Genomic DNA, 20,436 nt, shown 5'->3' with positions numbered 1-20,436 from the left:
AAATAAACAGAAAACCAGAGAAAGGAGACTTTCAAGTGCCCTATTTGCCTGTGAATGTGGGGTAACCAAGATTGATTCCATAGTCACCTGAATGATATCCTTCCCATGCACACCTTCTCTGTTCCCTCAGCCAGCAGAAGACCTACTAGAGTCTGGAAGTGTTGCATTTAAAATCAGTGTTTATCTCACTGAACTCTACATTAGGGATAAAACTTCCAAAGCCCATGATGAAGGGCTGTGTCATGTCCAATCCCTGGTTAATCAACCATTTATTACATAGGCCCAATGAAACAGATTTATGCTATGCATAATAAATGATAGCAAAGCAGTTTAAATTAACATAGTTCAGATTCATGATCTATAGAGACTCCAAGGCCAAAAGAAGGAAAAGTATTGACTACAAAGGCAAGATGGAGGTTGCCAAGAGGCTGTCATTGCTGGGGATGTGTGGAATGTGGCCTTTTCTGGTTTCAGCAATAGGAATTGATGCAAGTGTCCGATTTCTTCGAACAGAAGCAGCACAGCTGTTGTGACCCCGCCAACCCCCCACACACTCACATCCTTCTCCGCTAAATTCTAGCAGTGTTCACACATCTTCAGTTTGTTACTCTCAGGAATTACTTATCCCATAACCATTTTCCCCATTTGTTTTCTGCTTTACAAATGAGGTGCAAAGATATTCAATTAATTTGCCCAAGGATACAACTACTAAGTAGAAAATCTGAGATTAAAAAAAAAAATCCTGACTTTCTTTTAAAATGCTTTTTCCCCCTAATGTGGAAATTTCCAAGAATAAAAACATAGAAAGACAAATATAATGAAGCTCTTAATTTTCAACTCAAAACCAAATGTATTTTATTCACCTTTCTATTTACATTCACTCACTCTCACTGGATTGAAGTAAATACCAAATATCATATTATTACCACAAAAATATATCTGTGAGGTCCTCTAAAAGATGTAAAGCACACAACTACAATATCAAATCACAGTAACAAAAACACTAGTAATAGCTCTCTAATGTAATTAAATATCAATCAATATTAAAATTTCTCGATTTGTTTTATATATTTTCTACAGTTGGTTTGTTTGAACCAAAACTCAAATAAGGCCTATACTTTGCAATTGGTAGTATTTATTGCTGCTTTTGTGACAATGTATTCGTTGAAGAAACTGAATAATTTTTCTTGTAGTTTTTCACATTCCCATATTCCAGGTTTGTTGTCTACATCCCAATTGTGTCATTTAGCATGCTCCTTTGTACAACCAGACCATCCTAACTCAAAAAGGCCAGATTACAATCTCCTGTTATCCTCATAGAGGGGTGGCTGTGATTTTCAAATACTGTATCCATGATAAACGCTTTTCAGCTATGAAGTCAAAAGTAGGTTGCTTTTCTCTTAACTTCTCATAGTCCCACTACCCTCTCAGCTACTTCCTTTGAGGGTTCACAGGACAGTTTCCTCTTCCTTCTTTGCATCTCCTTCCCCTTTCAGGAACATTCAGAGGACAAACAATGTCCCCAGAAATGTCAGGACCCTCTCTTGTCACAACTGCAACCTCTGTCTCCTGGCCGGGCACACATGGAGCTGAAGCGCTACTATAGCATTTGCCAAGATTCTGCCTTAAGACCCCTGGGCTTCCAAGAAGAACAGCAGTCAAAAGGGGCAGAGGGAACTCGGAACTCCCTGAGCCCCACCATGGCACCCAAACTCAGCCTCGAAGTTCGAAAACTCAGTAATGGTAGATTATCGACATCCTTGAGGCTGGGCTCCCTACAGCCTCGGGGAGTGCCACTTCGCGAGAAGAAGGCAACCCAGATGGTGGCCATCGTGCTTGGTAAGTTGCTGTGACAACTGTCTTGGGTTAGGATGGATTAAGTTATAGAAAATGGGCAGATGGTTCCAATTTGAGAGAATTTAAAAATCCAGTGATAGTAATATTTATAAAAAATTGAAAAGGCTTTTTGTATAATAACTAGCTATGGGAGAAAATCAAAAGACCTCAATCAAATTTATGAGAGCTGAACAACCCACCTTATTGATCCACATTTTGCTATCACATGGAGTTATAATATATATATCAAATAATAAATAAGATCATGCATGAGTCAATACAAGTGACACACAGTGGATTTTGAATAAATGCTTATTGTACTTATTTTTAAAATTAACTAACAAAATAAGAATGCAAAACATGACTGTCATACAGTATGAGAACTCTAGATTATTTTAAATACAGCGAAAGAAGACTGAAAAGAAATTCACTGAAATGTCAAAAGTGATGTCTGAGTGATAGGTGGTTATTTTTCTTCTTTTTACTTTTCTATATTTGCCTAGTTTTTTATAATGTATAGAGAATGAAAGCTAATTTTTATAGAAGAAAAGCAAGTTTATTTTTAAAAGAAATTAAGTACTCCAGAGGACTAGTGAAGACATCCATGTTGTAAGTCAATGGCAAACCTTAACTTCTCGTATGTCAGGAACTTTCCTAGAACCCCTAGATTTTGCCTCCGTAACAGCAGCAATTGTCTTTGATATCTCTAAGGTCTTCTCTATCAGCCCCTAAAGTCATGTCATCTGTGGATAGACCTTAAACAAATGTCTGAGTACAAAAGAAAAGGAGAAAAGGCTAGTGAAGAACTAACTGAAGACCAAACTAGAAAGTTGGTTTAGTAACAAAAGCCTGACGTAAATGAAAGATATTAGCATGTAGCTTTTGCACTTAAAAAAAAAAAGGTGGTTCATTCTACCCTCTACAAAGGGATGTTGTGAAAAAGAAAATGCATATATGAAATTTCATTCATGAAAGGGATAAGCAGACACCTTACCCAATTTCTACTTTCTTTTGCAACCTAGGGGCCTTTATTATCTGCTGGCTGCCTTTCTTCTTGACCCATGTTCTCAATACCCACTGCCAAGCATGCCACGTGTCCCCAGAACTTTACAGTGCTACAACGTGGCTGGGCTACATGAACAGCGCCCTCAACCCTGTGATCTATACCACCTTCAATGTTGAGTTCCGCAAAGCCTTCCTCAAGATCTTGTCTTGCTGAGAGAAGAAAGGAGGCAACATGTCCTGCAATCCATGTCTCGCTACCAAGCTGTTGGGCTGCTGGCCAGGACCTGCACAGAAAGACTGCGCAGAGTTCCCTGACATGTGGGAGGAAGAGGAGTCCTAGAGCCAGGATGTCCCTATGGGGCAGGTATAATCCATTGCTTCCTCCAGCACAAATTGTTCTACCTCCCCAGCTAAAATCTGACTCCATTCTGATTTCGGTCTTTAAGAGGTTGGGAACTTCTAAGTGATAAGCAATAATTCTGAAAGAAGCTGAAAAACCTGACTATGCACACACGAAATTGTCATGAGGTGTGTGATTCATGAGAGAAGGAAAATAAACAGAACTCATTCTTAGCTCACCAGGTTGTTGAAATCTCACCAGTAAACCACCTTGCAGAAGAGACATCTCAGTAACTGGCAGACTAACCTGCTTTGGTGGGACCATTCCCTCTTTACTGCTATTCTCCATCATAGTATCCCAAGATGTGAACGGCAAGCCAGGCTCTACCTCTTGTTAGAATCTGATTGGCTACATTTAGTGAGAGAGACTTGTTCCCCTGAGGAGATGATGTCCCACATTGGGACCTGGGCATTGTTTCAAACCTTGATATCCTTCATTTTAATTCTAGCTAGGAAGACCATTTGATTCCTTGCCCTTATCTCTTGAGGCAGTCTCAGTACCAACATCTAGAATTATTGCAGATGGGAAAGTCCACTGGAGAGGAAAGGACAAAAAAAATCCCACTGTGCTATCACAGTGGAACCTTATGGTCCAGAATACATCTCGGAAACACTTTTCCTGGCACTAAGAAGGTGTTCTGCTTAGGGCATCTCTGCTTAGCAGTAGGTTCAGATCGTGAATCTCACTACACTGTAAATGTCTGTGCACGTTCTGGATGTATAACAATGAGTATGACAGTAACTGACTCAAGGAGCCCCTCACCTACTGCTGTATTTGCTCATGTCCAATGGTGACAGGGACTCACCTTGACTGCCCCTGAACCTCGGAACTGAGGGCACTGGGCAGGGTGGCTATCCAAGGCTAGCACATAGACTCTCCTTATAAAGCCCGCATAAAAATCCTGAGCTTAACACTCCTACAGCTGAGATGAAAGATTTAATAGAAATAATTTGGAAATTTCATTCAAAATTGCATTTAAAAGAAACTTGAATATTCTCACTATCCACCCTTTCACTTACAGAAGCTATTTTCTATTGATTGCAGAATCAAGATAAAATTTATGGATAATTTAGGAAATGTCATTGTGAACTTCAGTAGATTTGCCTTTAAGGGCTGTTAGTGACTTGACTGATACCTACTACACTGCTGTTAAAACTTAGACTACATAGGACTTGACAGTAATCCAAGGCCTCCCTTGCCCTGTCTTTAGTCCCCTAGCCCTTAAGTATATATTAAGGACATATATATACTTCTAGTGAGCTAGTTACCTATTAATTTTGAATGCTTTTAGCACCAGCATTTGAAAAAAATGTTATTATCAATAATAATGCTATATTGTAACTTGGCAGGAAAATTCTACCTGCTTACCACATCTTGTACCATGTGCCATTTAGCTCAGTGGGTTTATGGTGTAAGCAAAGTTGAATCCTGAGACAATTAAATGGTGCAAAAATAAAAATACATGATTCCTTGTCTTTCCATTAAAATTAATGGAAAAAAAGGTGAGGTAGCCAGGTAAAAAGGTCATAAAATTTAATATCAAAATTTATGTTCAAAATGTAGAAACATAAGTAGCATTAGTACTGGGTATACTAATGAGAAAGAATGAAAGCAAATATTTTGTAGCTCTTCTTTATCTTACATATTTAAAATTTATGGAAACTTTGGGTAAGAATATTTCTGCTTTTTAAAGATTTACTTCATTTTAATTTTTATTGGAAAGTCAGATATACAGAGAGGAGGAGAGACAGAGAGGAAGATCTTCCATCTGATGATTCACTCCCCAAGTGGCTGCAACGGCTGGGGCTGAGCCAATTCAAAGCCAGGAGCCCAGAGCCTCTTCCAGGTCTCCTATGCGGGTGCAGGGTCCCAAGTCTTTGGGCCATCATCGACTGCTTTCTCAGGCCACAAGCAGGGAGCTGGGTGGAAATCAGGGCTGCTGGGATTAGAACCAGCTCCCATATGCTATCCTGGAACATGTAAGGTGAGGACTTCAGCCACTAGGCTACCTCGCCAGGCCCAAGAATATTTCTACTTAAAGATAAGAAAGCTAAAGCAGGGGACGTTAAGAAATTTGTTAGGTAAAACAGACCCAGTAAGTGTTGGAGCTAGGATTCAAATGTCCAATGTGTGTCTGATTGATAAGCCCATGGAAAAAGCTACTATGGCAGACTGCCTCTCATCAGAGAGGTGGAGGGGAAGGTAAGAAGAACTGGGAGGAAAAACATGGGGCAACAATTTTGGGGGGTGAATCATCCTGCTTCACCTGCCTGCACCCCAGAATACAGCCCAAAGCATCAGTTTCACCCTCTTTCCATGTTTACTTTCTAGAGCAATAACACAGGAAATCTGTGTTTACCTTTGTAGAATCACAGAACTGCCATTATAGAGTATGGGGTCCTACCCTCTCTTTTCATTTGCAGGAAACAGAACTGAGACCCAGAATGATTTTTAAAAATTTCTCCCCCCTTTAATTAAAGACAGACACTCGGATGATGGGAATCCTAGCTTAGGATTCCTACATTCCACACCTGCCAAGAGCCCTATAAAAGCTGTGAGTTTTGTATGGATACAAGGTAAAAGTCATATTGTCACCCACACCATTAAACTGAAAGGTGGCTCGTTCACAGACAATGTCTATTATCCCTAATTGTTCTATAACATTTCCTTCTCAGAATTTTCTTCTGATCCCCAAAGAATTTTCTTGAGGAATATTAAACACACCTCTCAAGCACTCACTTCAGCCTTGTCAGCCCGAGCCCCTTCAGTCTACCTCCTTGATCTCTATTGTTCCCATAAGGAACTAATAATGTATTTAATCCCAGGGCTTGCTGTTTGCAGAGCCAGAATGAATGAAGGGTTATTTACCTGAATAAATCATAGCAAAGTTTTTGAGTGCAATCTCTGCTCTAAACACAAACAGGTCTCATAGTTGCCCAAGCAATTTGAGTAAAATGCAGATAGGATGGAAATCTAAATAGATTACCATCAACATTAGCTCTACACATTAAGTAACTATTTGCTTCTTGCAGAAAACCATTGTCTAATGTTCCAATTAGACATTATTCATTTACTAAATCACTGATTTAATAAATCAATCATTTATCTGGCAATTACTGATTGATTATCTTTAACATGCCAGGCACTATGCTTGGTGTTAGGCAACATCTTAGAAGACATGCTTTCTCTCTTGTAGCTTGTGGTCAAAAATTGAGATAGAGTTTGTATACATTGTATACAATGATGAGCTGCTTATTGTCAATTACAAAAATAGTCATGGTGCTTGGAAGCTCCATGTATGTAGCCTTCAAAATTTCTAGGCAGTGATCATAGAAGCATCTTTATAAGATGTATAAAGGAGTTCTAGACAGAAGAATTTTGAAGCACTGAAGACAAAACCAGCCAAGCAAGGACCATGCAAGAACGTTCACATGGTTCCATCTCGCAGAAGAACCATGGGGCTAGGAAAGGGTTAGGACACTGCTGAGGACCTCCTCCAGTTCTACCAGGTGGACAGCTCAGCGGACAGCTCTAGCTCCCCAGCCCCCAACCTTTGTGTGGACATGCACATGCAATACCCTCCACTGGTCTCTAGGTCAATGCTTCCTGCATTTCAATAGAGACAGAATTTAATTTGCATCCCTCACTCTTTTCTCTCAGAGACTGAATGGTTAATTGAATGGTTATGGAGACAGAAATGGTTAAAATGAAGGCAGGTTACAAACTTCATGTCAGATATCAAGGGAGGACAGGCAAAGAGATTTGTTTTTCTGAATGGATAGGTCAGAAGTAAACAGAGAGGCGGAAAGGTTAAGGGATTCACTCAGAACTGGCTGTTTCCCGGAGGTGCTGACTCCCAGGCCTGTACTCTGATCCTTTGGTATCTGGCTGACCTTAGAAAACTGAAAAAGCTTAATTTGAATCAATACGCAGAGAGCAGAGAGGGGATGACAGGCAATTAACTTGATTCTTCCTTTCTACCTAATTGTGTACTCATCAGCCTAGAAAAGGAGTGAGTTGCCATGACTACCTCCTGACATGCGGATAATGCCAGTGTCATCTCAGCTGTGTTGCACACACTAGTGGGAGCGGACTGTGAGAATCCATGCCCACCCTGAGACCTGAGACCTCTTGTTCTACCCACTCTCATATCAGTTAGTCACCCCATCTCTGTGTTTGGGCCTCGAGCCCCTGCTTGGAGTTATCTTCAAGGTAATGAGAGAAGAGTATGGTGGCTGTTGTTCCCTGAGGATCGAATGTGCCCCAAAGATGGGGCAGGACTAGGTCAAGGTATCTCTGACCACCCTACATGAAGAGCAATGTACAGAATCAAGTCAAAGGTTGGAGTTCCAGTTCCAACACAGACAGGGGACCTTGGAAAACAGTTTAATTTCTTTGAGCCTCAGTCCCCTCACAAGTAAAATAGGAATCTGGAGGCCTGGATTTCCTTATTAGACCATTTGAAGATTAGATAAAACCATGTGCTGGAAGCTGCTGTGACAAAATGCTATAGACTGGGTGCTCTTATTTATTCATTAGTATTTATTTGGAAGGCTGGGGATGGAAGAAGGCAGTCCTAGGTGGCTGAATAAGGAAGACATGTTGATTTTTTGTTTTTAGAAAGTCAGATTTACAGAGAAAGATCTTCTATCTACTGGTTCACTCTCTAAGTGGCCAAATGGCTGAAACTGAGCCAATCCAAAGCCAGGAGCCAGGAGCTTCTTCTGGTTTTCCCACATGGGTGCAGGCTCCTAAGGCTTTGGGCTGTCTTCAACTGCTTTCCCAGGCCACAAGCAGGGAACTGGAAGGAAAGTGGAACAGCTAGGACATGAAAGAGTGCTCATATGGGGTCCCAGGGGTTGCAAGGTGAGGACTTAAGCCACTAAGCTACCATGCAGGGCCTAGACATGCTGATTTTGACCAACTACAGATGAAAGAAAAACAGAATAGCTGCATTCCTTGTTGTTGTTTTTTGCTTGTTTGTTTGTTATTATATATTTTTTAAGTTTAAACTTTCTTTTTAGTATTATTTACATAATTCAGAGGGATGACACCCATGTGGCCTCTGATTAAGATGGGAAAGACCAGATATGGAGGAACATGGGTGGGACCTTCCTCCTTATCTTGCAACTTAGTCCAGCTGGGCATGGCCCACACCATGTCCTGGTTCTCATGCATGCCAGTGGGCTCTATGGGTTGGTCCAACCCAGCCTGTCCCACCAGTGACTCCTGCATTTTGGGGGCTGGAGGAAATGCCATCTTCTTGGAGTGAGGTGAGAGGAGCATGTGGCCACTAGCGTCATTCGTGATATTGCCCAAGGGAGAATCTTGAAAACCAAACAGATTGTAAGGCCAGCCTAGAGTACCACTAGTGAAGGACAGGTTGCCCACCTAAGCCCATGAGAGGCAAACACATTGCTTTCTTTTCTTCCCTCCCAAGACACCTGGCAACAGCAGGGAGGAAACACCATCTTAATAAGCCGAATAAGGGCAACTGTGGACAACTCCAAGTATGAGCTACTGGGGGATTTTATTGGAGGGATAAAGCTGTGGCCACCACTGAATTTGAATATGGTGGAGGGTCTCAGGAGGCAGGGTTCCCAGTTAGACCTATGAGGTATTCCCTTCACCTTCCTCTATCACAGTCTCCAGACTCAAACTGCCAAGTTGGAGCAATGACAGACAGCTGGCCCTGGGACTGCCTTGGCTCTCTTGGCCATTAGCAGGGTGGGCTCATAGAACTGAGAGTGGATTCCCCGCTCCCTGTGACTGTGGGAGCCCTGCACACTATGGTGGTGTGAATTCTGTGTCTACAAAATAGGGCATATGATAAGGCTGGGTCTTTGTGCAATCACTCTGTCTGGCTTCAGAGGTTCAGAGCTCCCTTTGTTGGGTGAGTCAATGTAGAAGATTTCTTGTTTACACTCAGGAATATTCAGATCTTTTTTGTGGTTCATACACCTATGTAGGTGGCCTGTGTAGCTATTGTGGGTTAATCCAGGCATTGACACCTTAGTAGAGAGGATGTGAGGCTGTGATCATGCCAGCCTACATGGCCATATTATCCTCTCTACTGAAAATAGGGATTTAGCACATCCAACTTGAGTGCCACACTGGGGTCTTGTCTCATCCTCAAGCATTAGTCAGAGCTCTCTGGCCCCACCCAGCACATACTGGAAATTCAGTGAAGGAATACTTACTCCATTAAGCAACAGAGGCATATTTCAAAAATAAAAGCCATCAGAGGAGAAAACCAGCAAGTGTTACTACAAATGTCTATAAACAAACATAGAAATACTAGAAATATGAACAAGGAAAAAATGACTCCCCAAAAGAAACACAACACTTCAACATTAAAATGTGAAGATGAAGAGATTGATAAAAGGAATTTAAAAGAATGATCATAAGACTACACAAAATTAAAATTCAATACATCAAATTAAAAACACAGTGAAACAAAAATTAAAAACAAACAAACAAAAAACCACAGTGTAAAGTCTTACCATAGACTTGATGAGAGAGAAGAAGGAATATCTGAGCTAGAAGACAAAACTTTGGAAATATCAGACCAAAAGTAAGTCTGAAAAACTTAATGATTGAGATTTACAGGATACTATCAAACAACTTAGCAAATGTATCATAGGAGTTCCTGAAGGTGTGGGGAGACAAAATGGATTAAAAGACCTATTTAGTGAAATCATAATAGAAAACTGCCTTACTTTGGAGAAATATAGAGGCATCCATTACAAGAAGCACAAAGAACTCCCAATAGACACATTCAGAAAGATCTTCACCACAACACATTATAGTTAAACTTCAAAAGTGAAACATAAACGAAGATTCTAGCGTGAGCACAGTATAAATGTCAGATTACCTTCAGAGGATCTCCAATTAGACTGACAGCAGGTTTCTCATCAGAAACCCTAATGGCTAGGAGAGAATGGAGAATCAGTGCAAGTCCTAAAACAAAAACACTGTCAACCCATAACTCTGTGCCCAGTAAGTCCCCATTTAAAAGTGGAAATGAGACAAAAACTTTCCAAAACAAATAGAAATTGAAAGATTTTGTCACCATTCATTGATCTTTACAAATGATTCTTAAGAACATGCCAAACACAGAAACAGAGAAAGATAATCATCATTATGAAAGAATATGAATGCATAAATTCTCCTAGCAAAAATACAAAGGAAATCCAAAGCAAAGAATAGAAATATATATGGGAAAATGGTAGGACAAAATCACTGCTTATCAACATAACCTTAAGTGTAAATGGCCTAAATTCTCCTAATAAATGATACAGACTGGCCAAATGAATTAAAAAATAAGACACATCTACTTACTGCCTGCAAGAAACACACGTCATTAACAAAGATCTATAGAGACTGAAATTGAAAGAATGGAAAACATATTCCATGCTAATGGAAAGCAAAAATGAGCAGGAGTAGCCAATTCACTAACAGAGGACTTCAACACTCCTCCATTTTCAACAACATGCAGATCAAAAGACAGAAAAATCAGCAAGGGAACAAAAGAGCTAATCTGCAAAATGGACCATATGACCTAACTGACACCTATAGAGCATTTCATCCTACACATACAGAATACACATTCTTTTCATCAGTGCCTGAGTTTTTACAGGAGGTAAACTTATGCTAGGTTGTAAAGCAAATCTCAACAAATTCAAAAAATGAAATCATACCATGTGTCTTTTCTGACTGCAATGAATTAAACATTGAAATTAACAACTTAAGAAAATATGCATACACATGGAAACTGGACAATATGTTCATGCATGACAAGTGGGTCCTCGAAGAAATCAAAAGGGAAATTAAAAAAAAAAATCTTCCTAGAAACAAATGAAGATGACAACACAGCATATCAAAGCTTAAGTGATAACACAAAAGAAGTACTACAAGGGAATTTGATAGCAATTAGTGACCACATTAAGAAATTAGAAATGCATCAAATAAATATTCTAATAATGCATCTCAAGAACCTAGAAAAACAAGAATAAATCAAACTCCAAATTGGCAGAAGAAATAATTGAAGAGAGAGAAAGAGAAAATAAGCAATGATACTAAAGATCAGTGAAACCAAAAAGTGATTTTTTTAAAAAAATGAATAATGTTGGTACATCATTGGCCCAACTAACCCTAAACAAAAGGAAGAAGATTCAAATTAAGAAGATCAGAGATGAAAAACAGGAGAATTACAACAGATACTACAGAAATCAGAATAATCAGAAATTACTACATACAGCTATATGCCAACAAATTGGGAAATCCAGAAGAAAATGATAAGTATCTGATCCCTACAATCTATGAAAGTTGATTCGTGAAGACATTAAAATAAACTGAGCCCAATAACTCTCCCAACAAAGAAAAGCCCAGGATCTGATGGCTTCACTGCTGAATCCTAACAAACCTTTAAGAACTAATTTTAATTCTTAAATTATTCAAAACAATTGAAATGGAGGGAATCTTCCCAAACTCCTTCTACATAGCCAGTATCACCCCAATTCTAAAACCAGAAAAAGATACAACAAAGAAAGAAAGCAATAAATGAATAAACCTGGTAAAGATGGATGCAAAGACCCTCATCAAAAAATTAGCAATTAGAACCCAACAAAACATGAGAAAGATCACTACCCCTGGGATGCAGGAATGGTTCAGTAAATGAAAATCAATACATGTGATACATCACTTTAACAAATGAAAAGTAAAGACCATAGGATTTCATCAATAAATACAGAGAAAGCATCTGACAAAATGAAACATACCTTCATGACCAGAGTCTTTAAATAATTTGAGTACAGAAGGAGCATTCCTTATTATGCACAATCAAGGCAATATATGATAAAACTACAACCAGGATCTTATTGAGTAGGAGAAAAGATGGAAATATTCCCACTAAAATCCATAACAGACAAGGAGTCCCACCTTCACCATTGATAATCTATGTAGTTCTGCAAGTTTCAGCCAAAGCCATTAAGCAGAGGGAAGGAAGAAAGGAAGAAAAGAAGGAAGGGAAAAAGGAAGGCTGGAAGGAAGAAACGAAGAGAGGGAGGGAGGATGGAAGGAAGGAGGAAGGAAGGAAGGAAGGCTATTCCTCCACCTGTAAGTGCCAGCATCTCATATGGGACACCGGTTCATATCCCAGCTGTGCCACTTCCCATCCAGCTCCCTATTTAGACCTGAGAAGGCAGAGAAGGGTGACCCAAGTCCTTAAGCACCTGCAACCACATGGGAGACCTGGAAGAAACCCCTGGTTTCTGGCTTCAGAGCAGCTCAGTTACAGTGATTGCAGCCAATCTTTCTCTCTATCTCTTCCTCTATCTGTAAATCTGCCTTTCAAACTAAAAATAAATTAAAATAAAGAAAATAAATGAAAGAGATACACATTGAAAAGTATGTCGGGGGATTTAAACTTCCAGCAGCCTCTTGGCTGCTGGTGGGTACCAGGCTGGGATCATCTCCATGCTCGGAGCCCCGATTCCAGCCACCATGCCCACACAGTGACCTGTCCCTGGGCCTGCCCAAACTCCAGAGACTGCTCCCTTCATGGTGAGTACACCAAAGGGGGAAGTTTGGAGGGCTGGGCAGGCCCAAGCCCCACCCGCCATCATCATGGTGTGGTGGATGGGATTGGGGAGGGGGCGAACTTGGGACCTGGGGATTAAAACTTCCAGCAGCCTGTTGGCTGCTGGTGGGTGCCAGCAGGCAGAGCCTGGCGCCGAATGGCACACTGGCTGCCCGGCTGCCAGTTCTGGGGTTTGGGGGTTTTGAATTGCTGCTTAGGTAGCTCCATGTCAAGCCCACTTTACTTCTGGGATGTCAATCAATCCTATAGAATCCCAATGACAGAGTAACTTTTCCTTTGAAGGTTAGTGAGGGTAATGAGACCTTGGTAGGTTGGAGGAGAGGGACCAGATGATGTTTATGGATAAGACTGATATACCAAGCTCTTTTAAATACTGTGTAATACTTGCAATCACTGAACAAAGCTGAGCACCACACCAGTCCATGCAAAAGCTAAGGCTCAGGGCTTGTCTACAAGATCATATCGTATTACCTGACATGATAATGGATCAGGAAACGGGTCGTAATAGGCAGGGCCATGACATTAAGTAGCACATATCTGGGGGTAGATTCTATAGGGGATGTGTGGGCCAAACCCTGTGGAAATTCTAGCCCCAGTGGTTAGCTCAAGAGTTGAAAGGGTGATGGACTAAACTAGGTGTGACCAAGGAGACTGCCATCATTCACAGGTGAAGGAACCGACAACAGTCTGGACTGGTCAAGGCAGCGGCACCCGAATGTGCATCCTGAATCCGGTGTGGGGTGGGCCGGGCTGCAACGTTCACCAGCTCATACAAGGCCAATAGGAAGGCCAGACTATGCCGGACACTGGCCTAAAACTCACTGGCATGTATGAGAACTGGGTCTGGGAGTGGGTTAAGTGGAGGAACTTGGGAAACTCCCCTGGCGAGTCATAAGTCACACTGGTGAACACATGGTCCAGACCTGGGGGTCAGACAAGCTGGGCAAAGTAGCTCCAATGGCTGGCTAATGTGTGGATTGGTAATGGAATAGGGTGTACTGGGCAGGACTGAGCAAAGCTTAGCCCACAAGCAAAATTAGAAATCAACATGGAGCATAGGTCTTGCCAAGATAGACTCTTGCACCATCTGGTCTGCGTGAGCCAGGTATGCTAAGCCACAGTGTGTAAGGCAAGGGCTGGGACAGGTGAGGGGCTGTGCCAAGCTGAGTCAGAGCAACCACTGGCATGTGCAAGATCTATGGCTGGGAACAGGCCTGGTTGGGGAGCTAAGGGGACAACCTAGCTGGGTAGAGGTTCCCACCAAGCGGTGCGTGGCCTGGAATAGGGGCTGCATTATGATCAGGATACGGTTGTAGTCTCACTTAGCACAAGTCTGGACTGGGACCGGATGCACCAAGCCGGGCTAGACTCCAACACCGTCTGGTTTCCTGGAGGACCAGGGTAGATGTGGGAAAGACTAGGCTGGGTCTCAGCCCCTACTGAGCCGTATATGAGCTATATGTGGGTATGGACGAGCCATGGCTGGGCTGAAACATCCAACAGCAAGGACCAGTTAGGGTTGAAGGCCAGTCAGGAAAAGCCACTGTTCCTGCTAGGACAGGAGGTGAACTGAGTAGGGCTGGCTCATGGACCCCCTGGTATGTGCAAAATCTGGCATTGGGAGAGGTTCTGATGGAGGAGCCTGGACAACTCCTCTGGCAGGACACAGACCCGCCAGGTAAGCACAAGAAACATGATAAGAAACAGCCCAGAACAGGCCATGGAAAGTTTCCCAATGGCATACATTTGGCATGGGTCAGGGGCAGACCAGGCTAAATCAGTTCACATCATGCACTGGTGAATCTGAGCACCAGAAAAGAGTGTGGGTCGAGCCAGGTTTGGTCGTGACAAAAAAAAAAAAAACAGTGCACATTACAGAATGCCAAGGTGAGGTTACCTGTACTGGATGTGACCACAGCGCCCAACCAGCACACATGAGAACCAGGAAGGGAGGGGGCGGAGCCAGCAGAGGGAATATGGGGGTGCCCCCCTGCTGAACAGCTACCCCCACTGGAGAGTGTGAACTGGGATGGGTGCAGACCAGACTAGGCAGGGCTACAACACCTGTGCGCCTCATGTGGACTAGATGAGGGAAAAGCCAGGCTGGGCTGATTATTCCTACTGGTGCAATCAAAAATTAGAGTGAGGGTTGTTTGGGCTTAGCCACAGCATCAGCTGGCAGAAGCTGGCACTGGGGGATAATTCTGCCAAGTTAAATCACAGAACCACCTGGAGAGTGCATAATCCGGGAGTGGGAGTGGTCTAGAAGGGAAATAGTGGGCTCCTCCCTCTTGTGTTACCACTCCCATGGGAGGGCACAAAATAACTAGGACAGGGGCTGGGGTGTCTAGACAGAGAGGCACTCAACAACATCCGTGAGGGCTGCATAGTGGAGCTGGTTAGAGGGAACTAAGCTTCAATACCCTTAGACATTTATGAGAGCCAAATGGGATATGGGCCAGACTGGACTAGTCTGCTACACATACTGGCAAACCAGGGTAGGGGCGGGCCTGGTGGGGGTTATTGTGGGTCACTCCAACTAGGCTGCAGCTCCCACTGGTTTATGTGAGGGCCAAGTGTGTGCTAGGGAGAACCATGCTGGACTGCAACACCCATTGGTTCCAGTGGAAGACAGGGCTGGAAACAGAACCAACCCAACAATTGCAACCACCAGCTGATTGGGGTGATGGACTGTGCCGGGTCCTATACTTGCTAATACATACAAGAATCTGGTCTGGGAACACCTCAGACAAAGTTTCTTTGGAGAGCTCCCCAACTAAACTCCCGGACTCAGAACCCTAACCGTGAAAAGACAGAAGACAGAACAAGTCAATCAATCACGTGAGCTATATGTTGGCAGTGAAAAATCGGGCAAATGGAGACTCTTAAATGTACTATGTCAATCAGTGGATTCTTTAACGACCTCATCATGCTTGGAATGGCGAGACTGGCAGTGATTCATAACTGATGAACTATCAAAACCACTTGAGCAAGACCCTCGGAGCATGCCCCACATCCGGGACTTGGAGTGGGTGGGAGACTGGGTGGGGCTTCTCCCTTAAAATCCACCTTTACCTCAGATACATGAAGGGAACAATGTGGAAATAATAGTCTTACCCACTTTCCTATAGCCCTTGAACCTTTTTACCCTAAATAACTATGTAAAGATTGTCAAAAATATAATTTATTTATTTTTTTAAAGATTTATTTATTTTATTACAAAGTCAGATATACAGAGAGGAGGAGAGACAGAGAGGAAGATCTTCCATCCGATGATTCACTCCCCAAGTGACTGCAACAGCCGGTGCTGCGCCGATCCGAAGCCAGGAACCAGGAACCTCCTCCAGGTCTCCCACACGGGTGCAGGAACCCAAGACTTTGGGCCATCCTCGACTGCTTTCCCAGGCCACAAGCAGGGAACTGAATGGGAAGTGGAGCAGCTGGGATTAGAACCGGCGCACAGGGCGAGGACTTCAGCTGCTAGGCCACGCCGCCGGGCTCCAAAAATATAATTTAAAAACATGAAAAAATGCACATTAAAAAAAAGGAAAGTATAATGTCACAAGACATTATCATAGGGAAAAATCTTGGAAAAGATACCAGAAGCACAGACAATAAAAGCAAAATTAGATTGATAGGATTACCTCAAGCTAAAAAGCTTCCATGCTGCGAAGAAAACACTCATCTAAGTGAAGAGGCTTCCGACAGAACAAGAGAAAACATTCACAACTACACAACTGATTCAGGATCTACAAAGAGTTCAAGAAACTCAACAACAACAAAACAAACAACCCAGTTAAGAAAAGGACAGAGGACATGAGCAGACATTCATCAAAAGATAAAATTTCAATGTCCAATAGACATGTGAAAAATTACTCAGGATCAACTAGCCACCTGGGAAATGCAAATGAAAGTTACAATGTTGCTTCACCTCGCCCTAGTTAGGCCAGCCATTATCCAAAGGTCAAAAAACAATAAACTCTTGTGAGCATGTGGGGGGAAAGGTACTCTAATACACTGTTCATGTAAACTAAGGAGACCATTACAGAAGACAGCATGGAAATTTCTCAGGTATCTGAAAACAGATCTACCATGTAATCTAGCCATTCCACACCTGGGAATTTGCTCAAAAGACATGAAATAACCAAATGAAAGAATTATCCTGTATCCCCATTTTTGTTGCAGCTCAATTCACAATAAGTAAAATATTAAAATAAATCCATATGTCCATTAATTGATGACTGGACAAAGAAGAAAATGGAGTATATATACACTATGGAAAGCTACTCAGTGATAAAAAAATAAAGGGGGACCGAGTGGTGCAACAGCTCAACTGGCTATCCTCTGCCTGCAAGGACCAACACCCATAATCACTCCACTTCATGTGCCAGCTGCTCCACTTCCAATCCAGCTCCCTGCTTATGGCTGGGAAAGCAATGGAGGATGGCTCAAAGCCTTGGGACCCTGCACCCACAGGGGAGACATGGAAGAATCTCCTGGTGCCTAGCTTCAGATCAGCTCAGTTCCAGCCATTGCAATCATTTGGGGAGTGAACCAGCAGATGGAAGACCTTTGTCTCTCCTCTCTGTAAATCTACCTTTCCATTTAAAATAGTCTTTTAAAAAAAGAATAAAATTCTGTCTTTTGCACAAAATGGATACAACTGAAAATCATTAGGCTTAGTGACATAGGTCAGTTCCAAAAAGACAAATACGTTTTCCTTGATATGTGCCACTTAATACAGAAAACAAAAATGTATAGGAATGAAGCCGACATCTTGTTATATGATTCCTGTCTCTTGTTTGTACTTCTCTGGAACTGTGTTCTTCCTACTTTTCACTTGGTGACCTAATCATCTCCTAAAGGTTTTATCTCTTATCCTGTTGAATCGGAAATTGTTTCAACATAAATTCAAACCACAAAAGAAGTGATTTGTCAACTGCAAAGCTCTAACAAAGCAAGCTAATATGATCAGTGTTGATATGATTTGCTTTCCCACTGTGCCATTGTTTCTGTCTTTACCTATGTGGATCATAGCCCACCCAGAACTTCTTCTCAAGTTATCTGGCACAGTCTTCTCAATTTCTCTAGTAAAATCTGATTTTTCTCTTGTCTTTTATTTCCTACACATGCTCAGAATACATGATTGACTTTGTTGCCTGATATAAGGCAAGTGGATGGGGCATCCTTTCCTCCTCATACAGTCAAATGCCCAACTATATTATATTCTTATAACCAGATTGATGCCGGAAGAGACTAGTTTGCTAAATGATGTTTTGTGTTCTCTGATTCTCTCCTAAGCATCAGATATGGAGCAAGACCAGCTACTCCTCAAGCCTTTCCTCTTGATCTTCCCGATGTGTGAGACTTCCTCCCCTCCCTCTAACTCCATTGCTTCCTGCTTGGGAGAAGTGAGTGCCTCAGATAGGTTACATCAGTTGCCTAGACCTGCCATAACCCGTGGACTGAGTGATTAAAACAACAGAAACAAACTACTCTCTCCTAGTTCTGAAGCCGAGAAGTGTAAAAACAAAGTATCTGCTTCACACTCGATTAGCAGCCTCTCAGGGAGGATCTTTCTTTGTCTCTTTCTAGAAAGTGGTAGATGCTGGAAATCTGTGGTGTTCTTTACCTTGTGCTAGCACGGATTTCATTCCTGTCTCCATCTCCACACAGCGTTCCACTCAGTCTCAACCACTTAGGGCTTACCTTCATCCAAGAAGATTCTATCTTAATTTGATTACTTCTGCAACAATCCTATTACAATTCCGGGGCATATTCCCAGGTTCCAGTGGCTGAAACTTCAACATGCCTTCTGGGAGGAGACACAATTAAACCAATAACAGATGCAAAGCAAGAGGAATTTAAACACAGATATATTAGTATTCAAAAGCCATGTCATTCAGAATTCTTTTAAAGTTCATTTATTTTTTTATTGGAAAGACAGATTGACAGAGAGAAGGAGAGACAGAGAAAGATCTTCCATTCGCTGGTTCACTCCCCAGATGGCCTTAACAGCTGGAGCTGAGCTGATCTGAAGCCAGAAGCCAGGAGTTTCTTCCAGGTCTCCCATGTGGGTACAGGGTCCCAAGGCTTTGAGCCATCCTCGACTGCTTTCCCAGGCAACAAACGGGGAGCTGGAGGGGAAGTGGAGCTGCTGAGACATGAACCGGCGCTCATGTGGAATCCCAGAGGTTGCAAGGTGAAGACTCTAGCCACTAGGCTACCGTGCAAGGACCATTCAGAATTTTAAAAGGTCACATTCCAGGCATGATGTATTGTCCCTTGAGTGGTCTGAGTCAGTCGGCAAATTTCTTGGAGCTTAACTTTCTAATCAGTGAAAGTGTCAAGTTTGGATTTCTAATACAAGCTAAAAATAATTCTAGACAGTTGTACATCATCTTCTAAGCCCTAAAAACTTGTAAAGTTGTTTATTAATAAAAGACAAAGCTGCTCAAAGACAAGCACTTGCTTCTTTGTGTCTTGAAAAAGAAGAATTCAACAGAAAACACATTTAAGTTTGGGAAGGTTATGAGGAAATATCACATCTTTATTCAGTTCTTTGAAGCTCCACTCTACACCAGCTAAAAGTGACAGAGGGTGTTTTTCACTTCAAGCAAAACTGGTATAACTGATGCTGTATTCAACAAGATTTTGTAAAAATCTAAATCAAAGTGCTTTAAAAAGCGTGTAATTTATCACATCCTTCAAACACAGGACCTGAGAGTTGGAAAGGACCCTAGCTCAGGCCCACATCGTTGCAAAGGTTCTCAGACATCTCTGAGCCACAATCATTAAGCCAAAACTTGAATGTGTCTCCTTACAAAAATCCTATTTTTGGTTTCTATTCTTTTCTCCTGCACAGAAACCTCCATTCTGTCTTCCCCAGGACAGTCTTTGTGGGGTTCAGACAATTCTCCCAAGTTTCGATTCATTTATCCTTTATCTAGTACCTTCCTTTTTTTTTTTTTTTTTTTTTGTCTTACACTGTTCATCCTGGTTGATTTCCTCTACATGTAGCCATATTGTTTGTTTCTCTTAAAATATATGACCTTAAATAGAATACCATACTCCAAATGTTTACTGATCAGAGTGTCATAGAATAATTATTTCCAAAGCTGGGATATTCGATGCTTAATAACCATAGATTGCAAAGAAGGAGAATTGCATTTAAAAGGCATATGCTCAATGGGAAACACCCAAGGAATCTATGCCCTTAGAGTGACAAATGTAGGAGTCAGCAAAAGAAGGAGAGGAACTCAGCTGAGAGTCATCAGCCATCAATACTCCCCACAGGTTACAAAATTATCGCCTTAGTTCTGAAAGAGGACCCGGTGAACCATGATATTCATTGTGTATGTTCAACCAGAATTCTCAGATGTTTTTGCTGAAATTCTAGTAAGCCAACTGTTATTCACCTTGTGCTTCTGTAGCAGATTTTTGAAGACAGTGTTGACTCTATTGTTACCTATTTGACTTATTGATTTTTATCCTAGTATGCCAGCCTGCCAAGTCCCTTTGAATTTTTTTAAAGATTTATTTTATTTTTATTGGAAAATCAGATAAGCAGAGAGGAGGACAGACACAGAAGAAG

At 41.9% G+C, this 20,436-nt stretch overlaps 1 protein-coding gene across 1 annotated transcript in view; it reads left to right on the top strand.

The window, feature by feature from the left end:
• The window catches only part of DRD3 (dopamine receptor D3), a 40,832-nt gene extending 37,298 nt beyond the window's left edge, over positions 1 to 3,534 (top strand). The window contains exons 7-8 of the mRNA XM_036494851.2: positions 1,497 to 1,839; positions 2,859 to 3,534. Coding sequence (XP_036350744.2) covers positions 1,497 to 1,839; positions 2,859 to 3,055 — 540 coding nt within the window. The 3' untranslated portion in view covers positions 3,056 to 3,534. The remainder of the gene's footprint in view (positions 1 to 1,496; positions 1,840 to 2,858) is intronic.
• Positions 3,535 to 20,436: the final 16,902 nt, after the last annotated feature.

Source organism: Ochotona princeps, chromosome 3 (assembly GCF_030435755.1).
Source record: "Ochotona princeps isolate mOchPri1 chromosome 3, mOchPri1.hap1, whole genome shotgun sequence".
NCBI lineage: Eukaryota > Metazoa > Chordata > Mammalia > Lagomorpha > Ochotonidae > Ochotona > Ochotona princeps.
The sequence above is the reverse complement of the archived record's forward strand: the minus strand, read 5'-3'. Positions and strand labels throughout refer to the sequence as shown.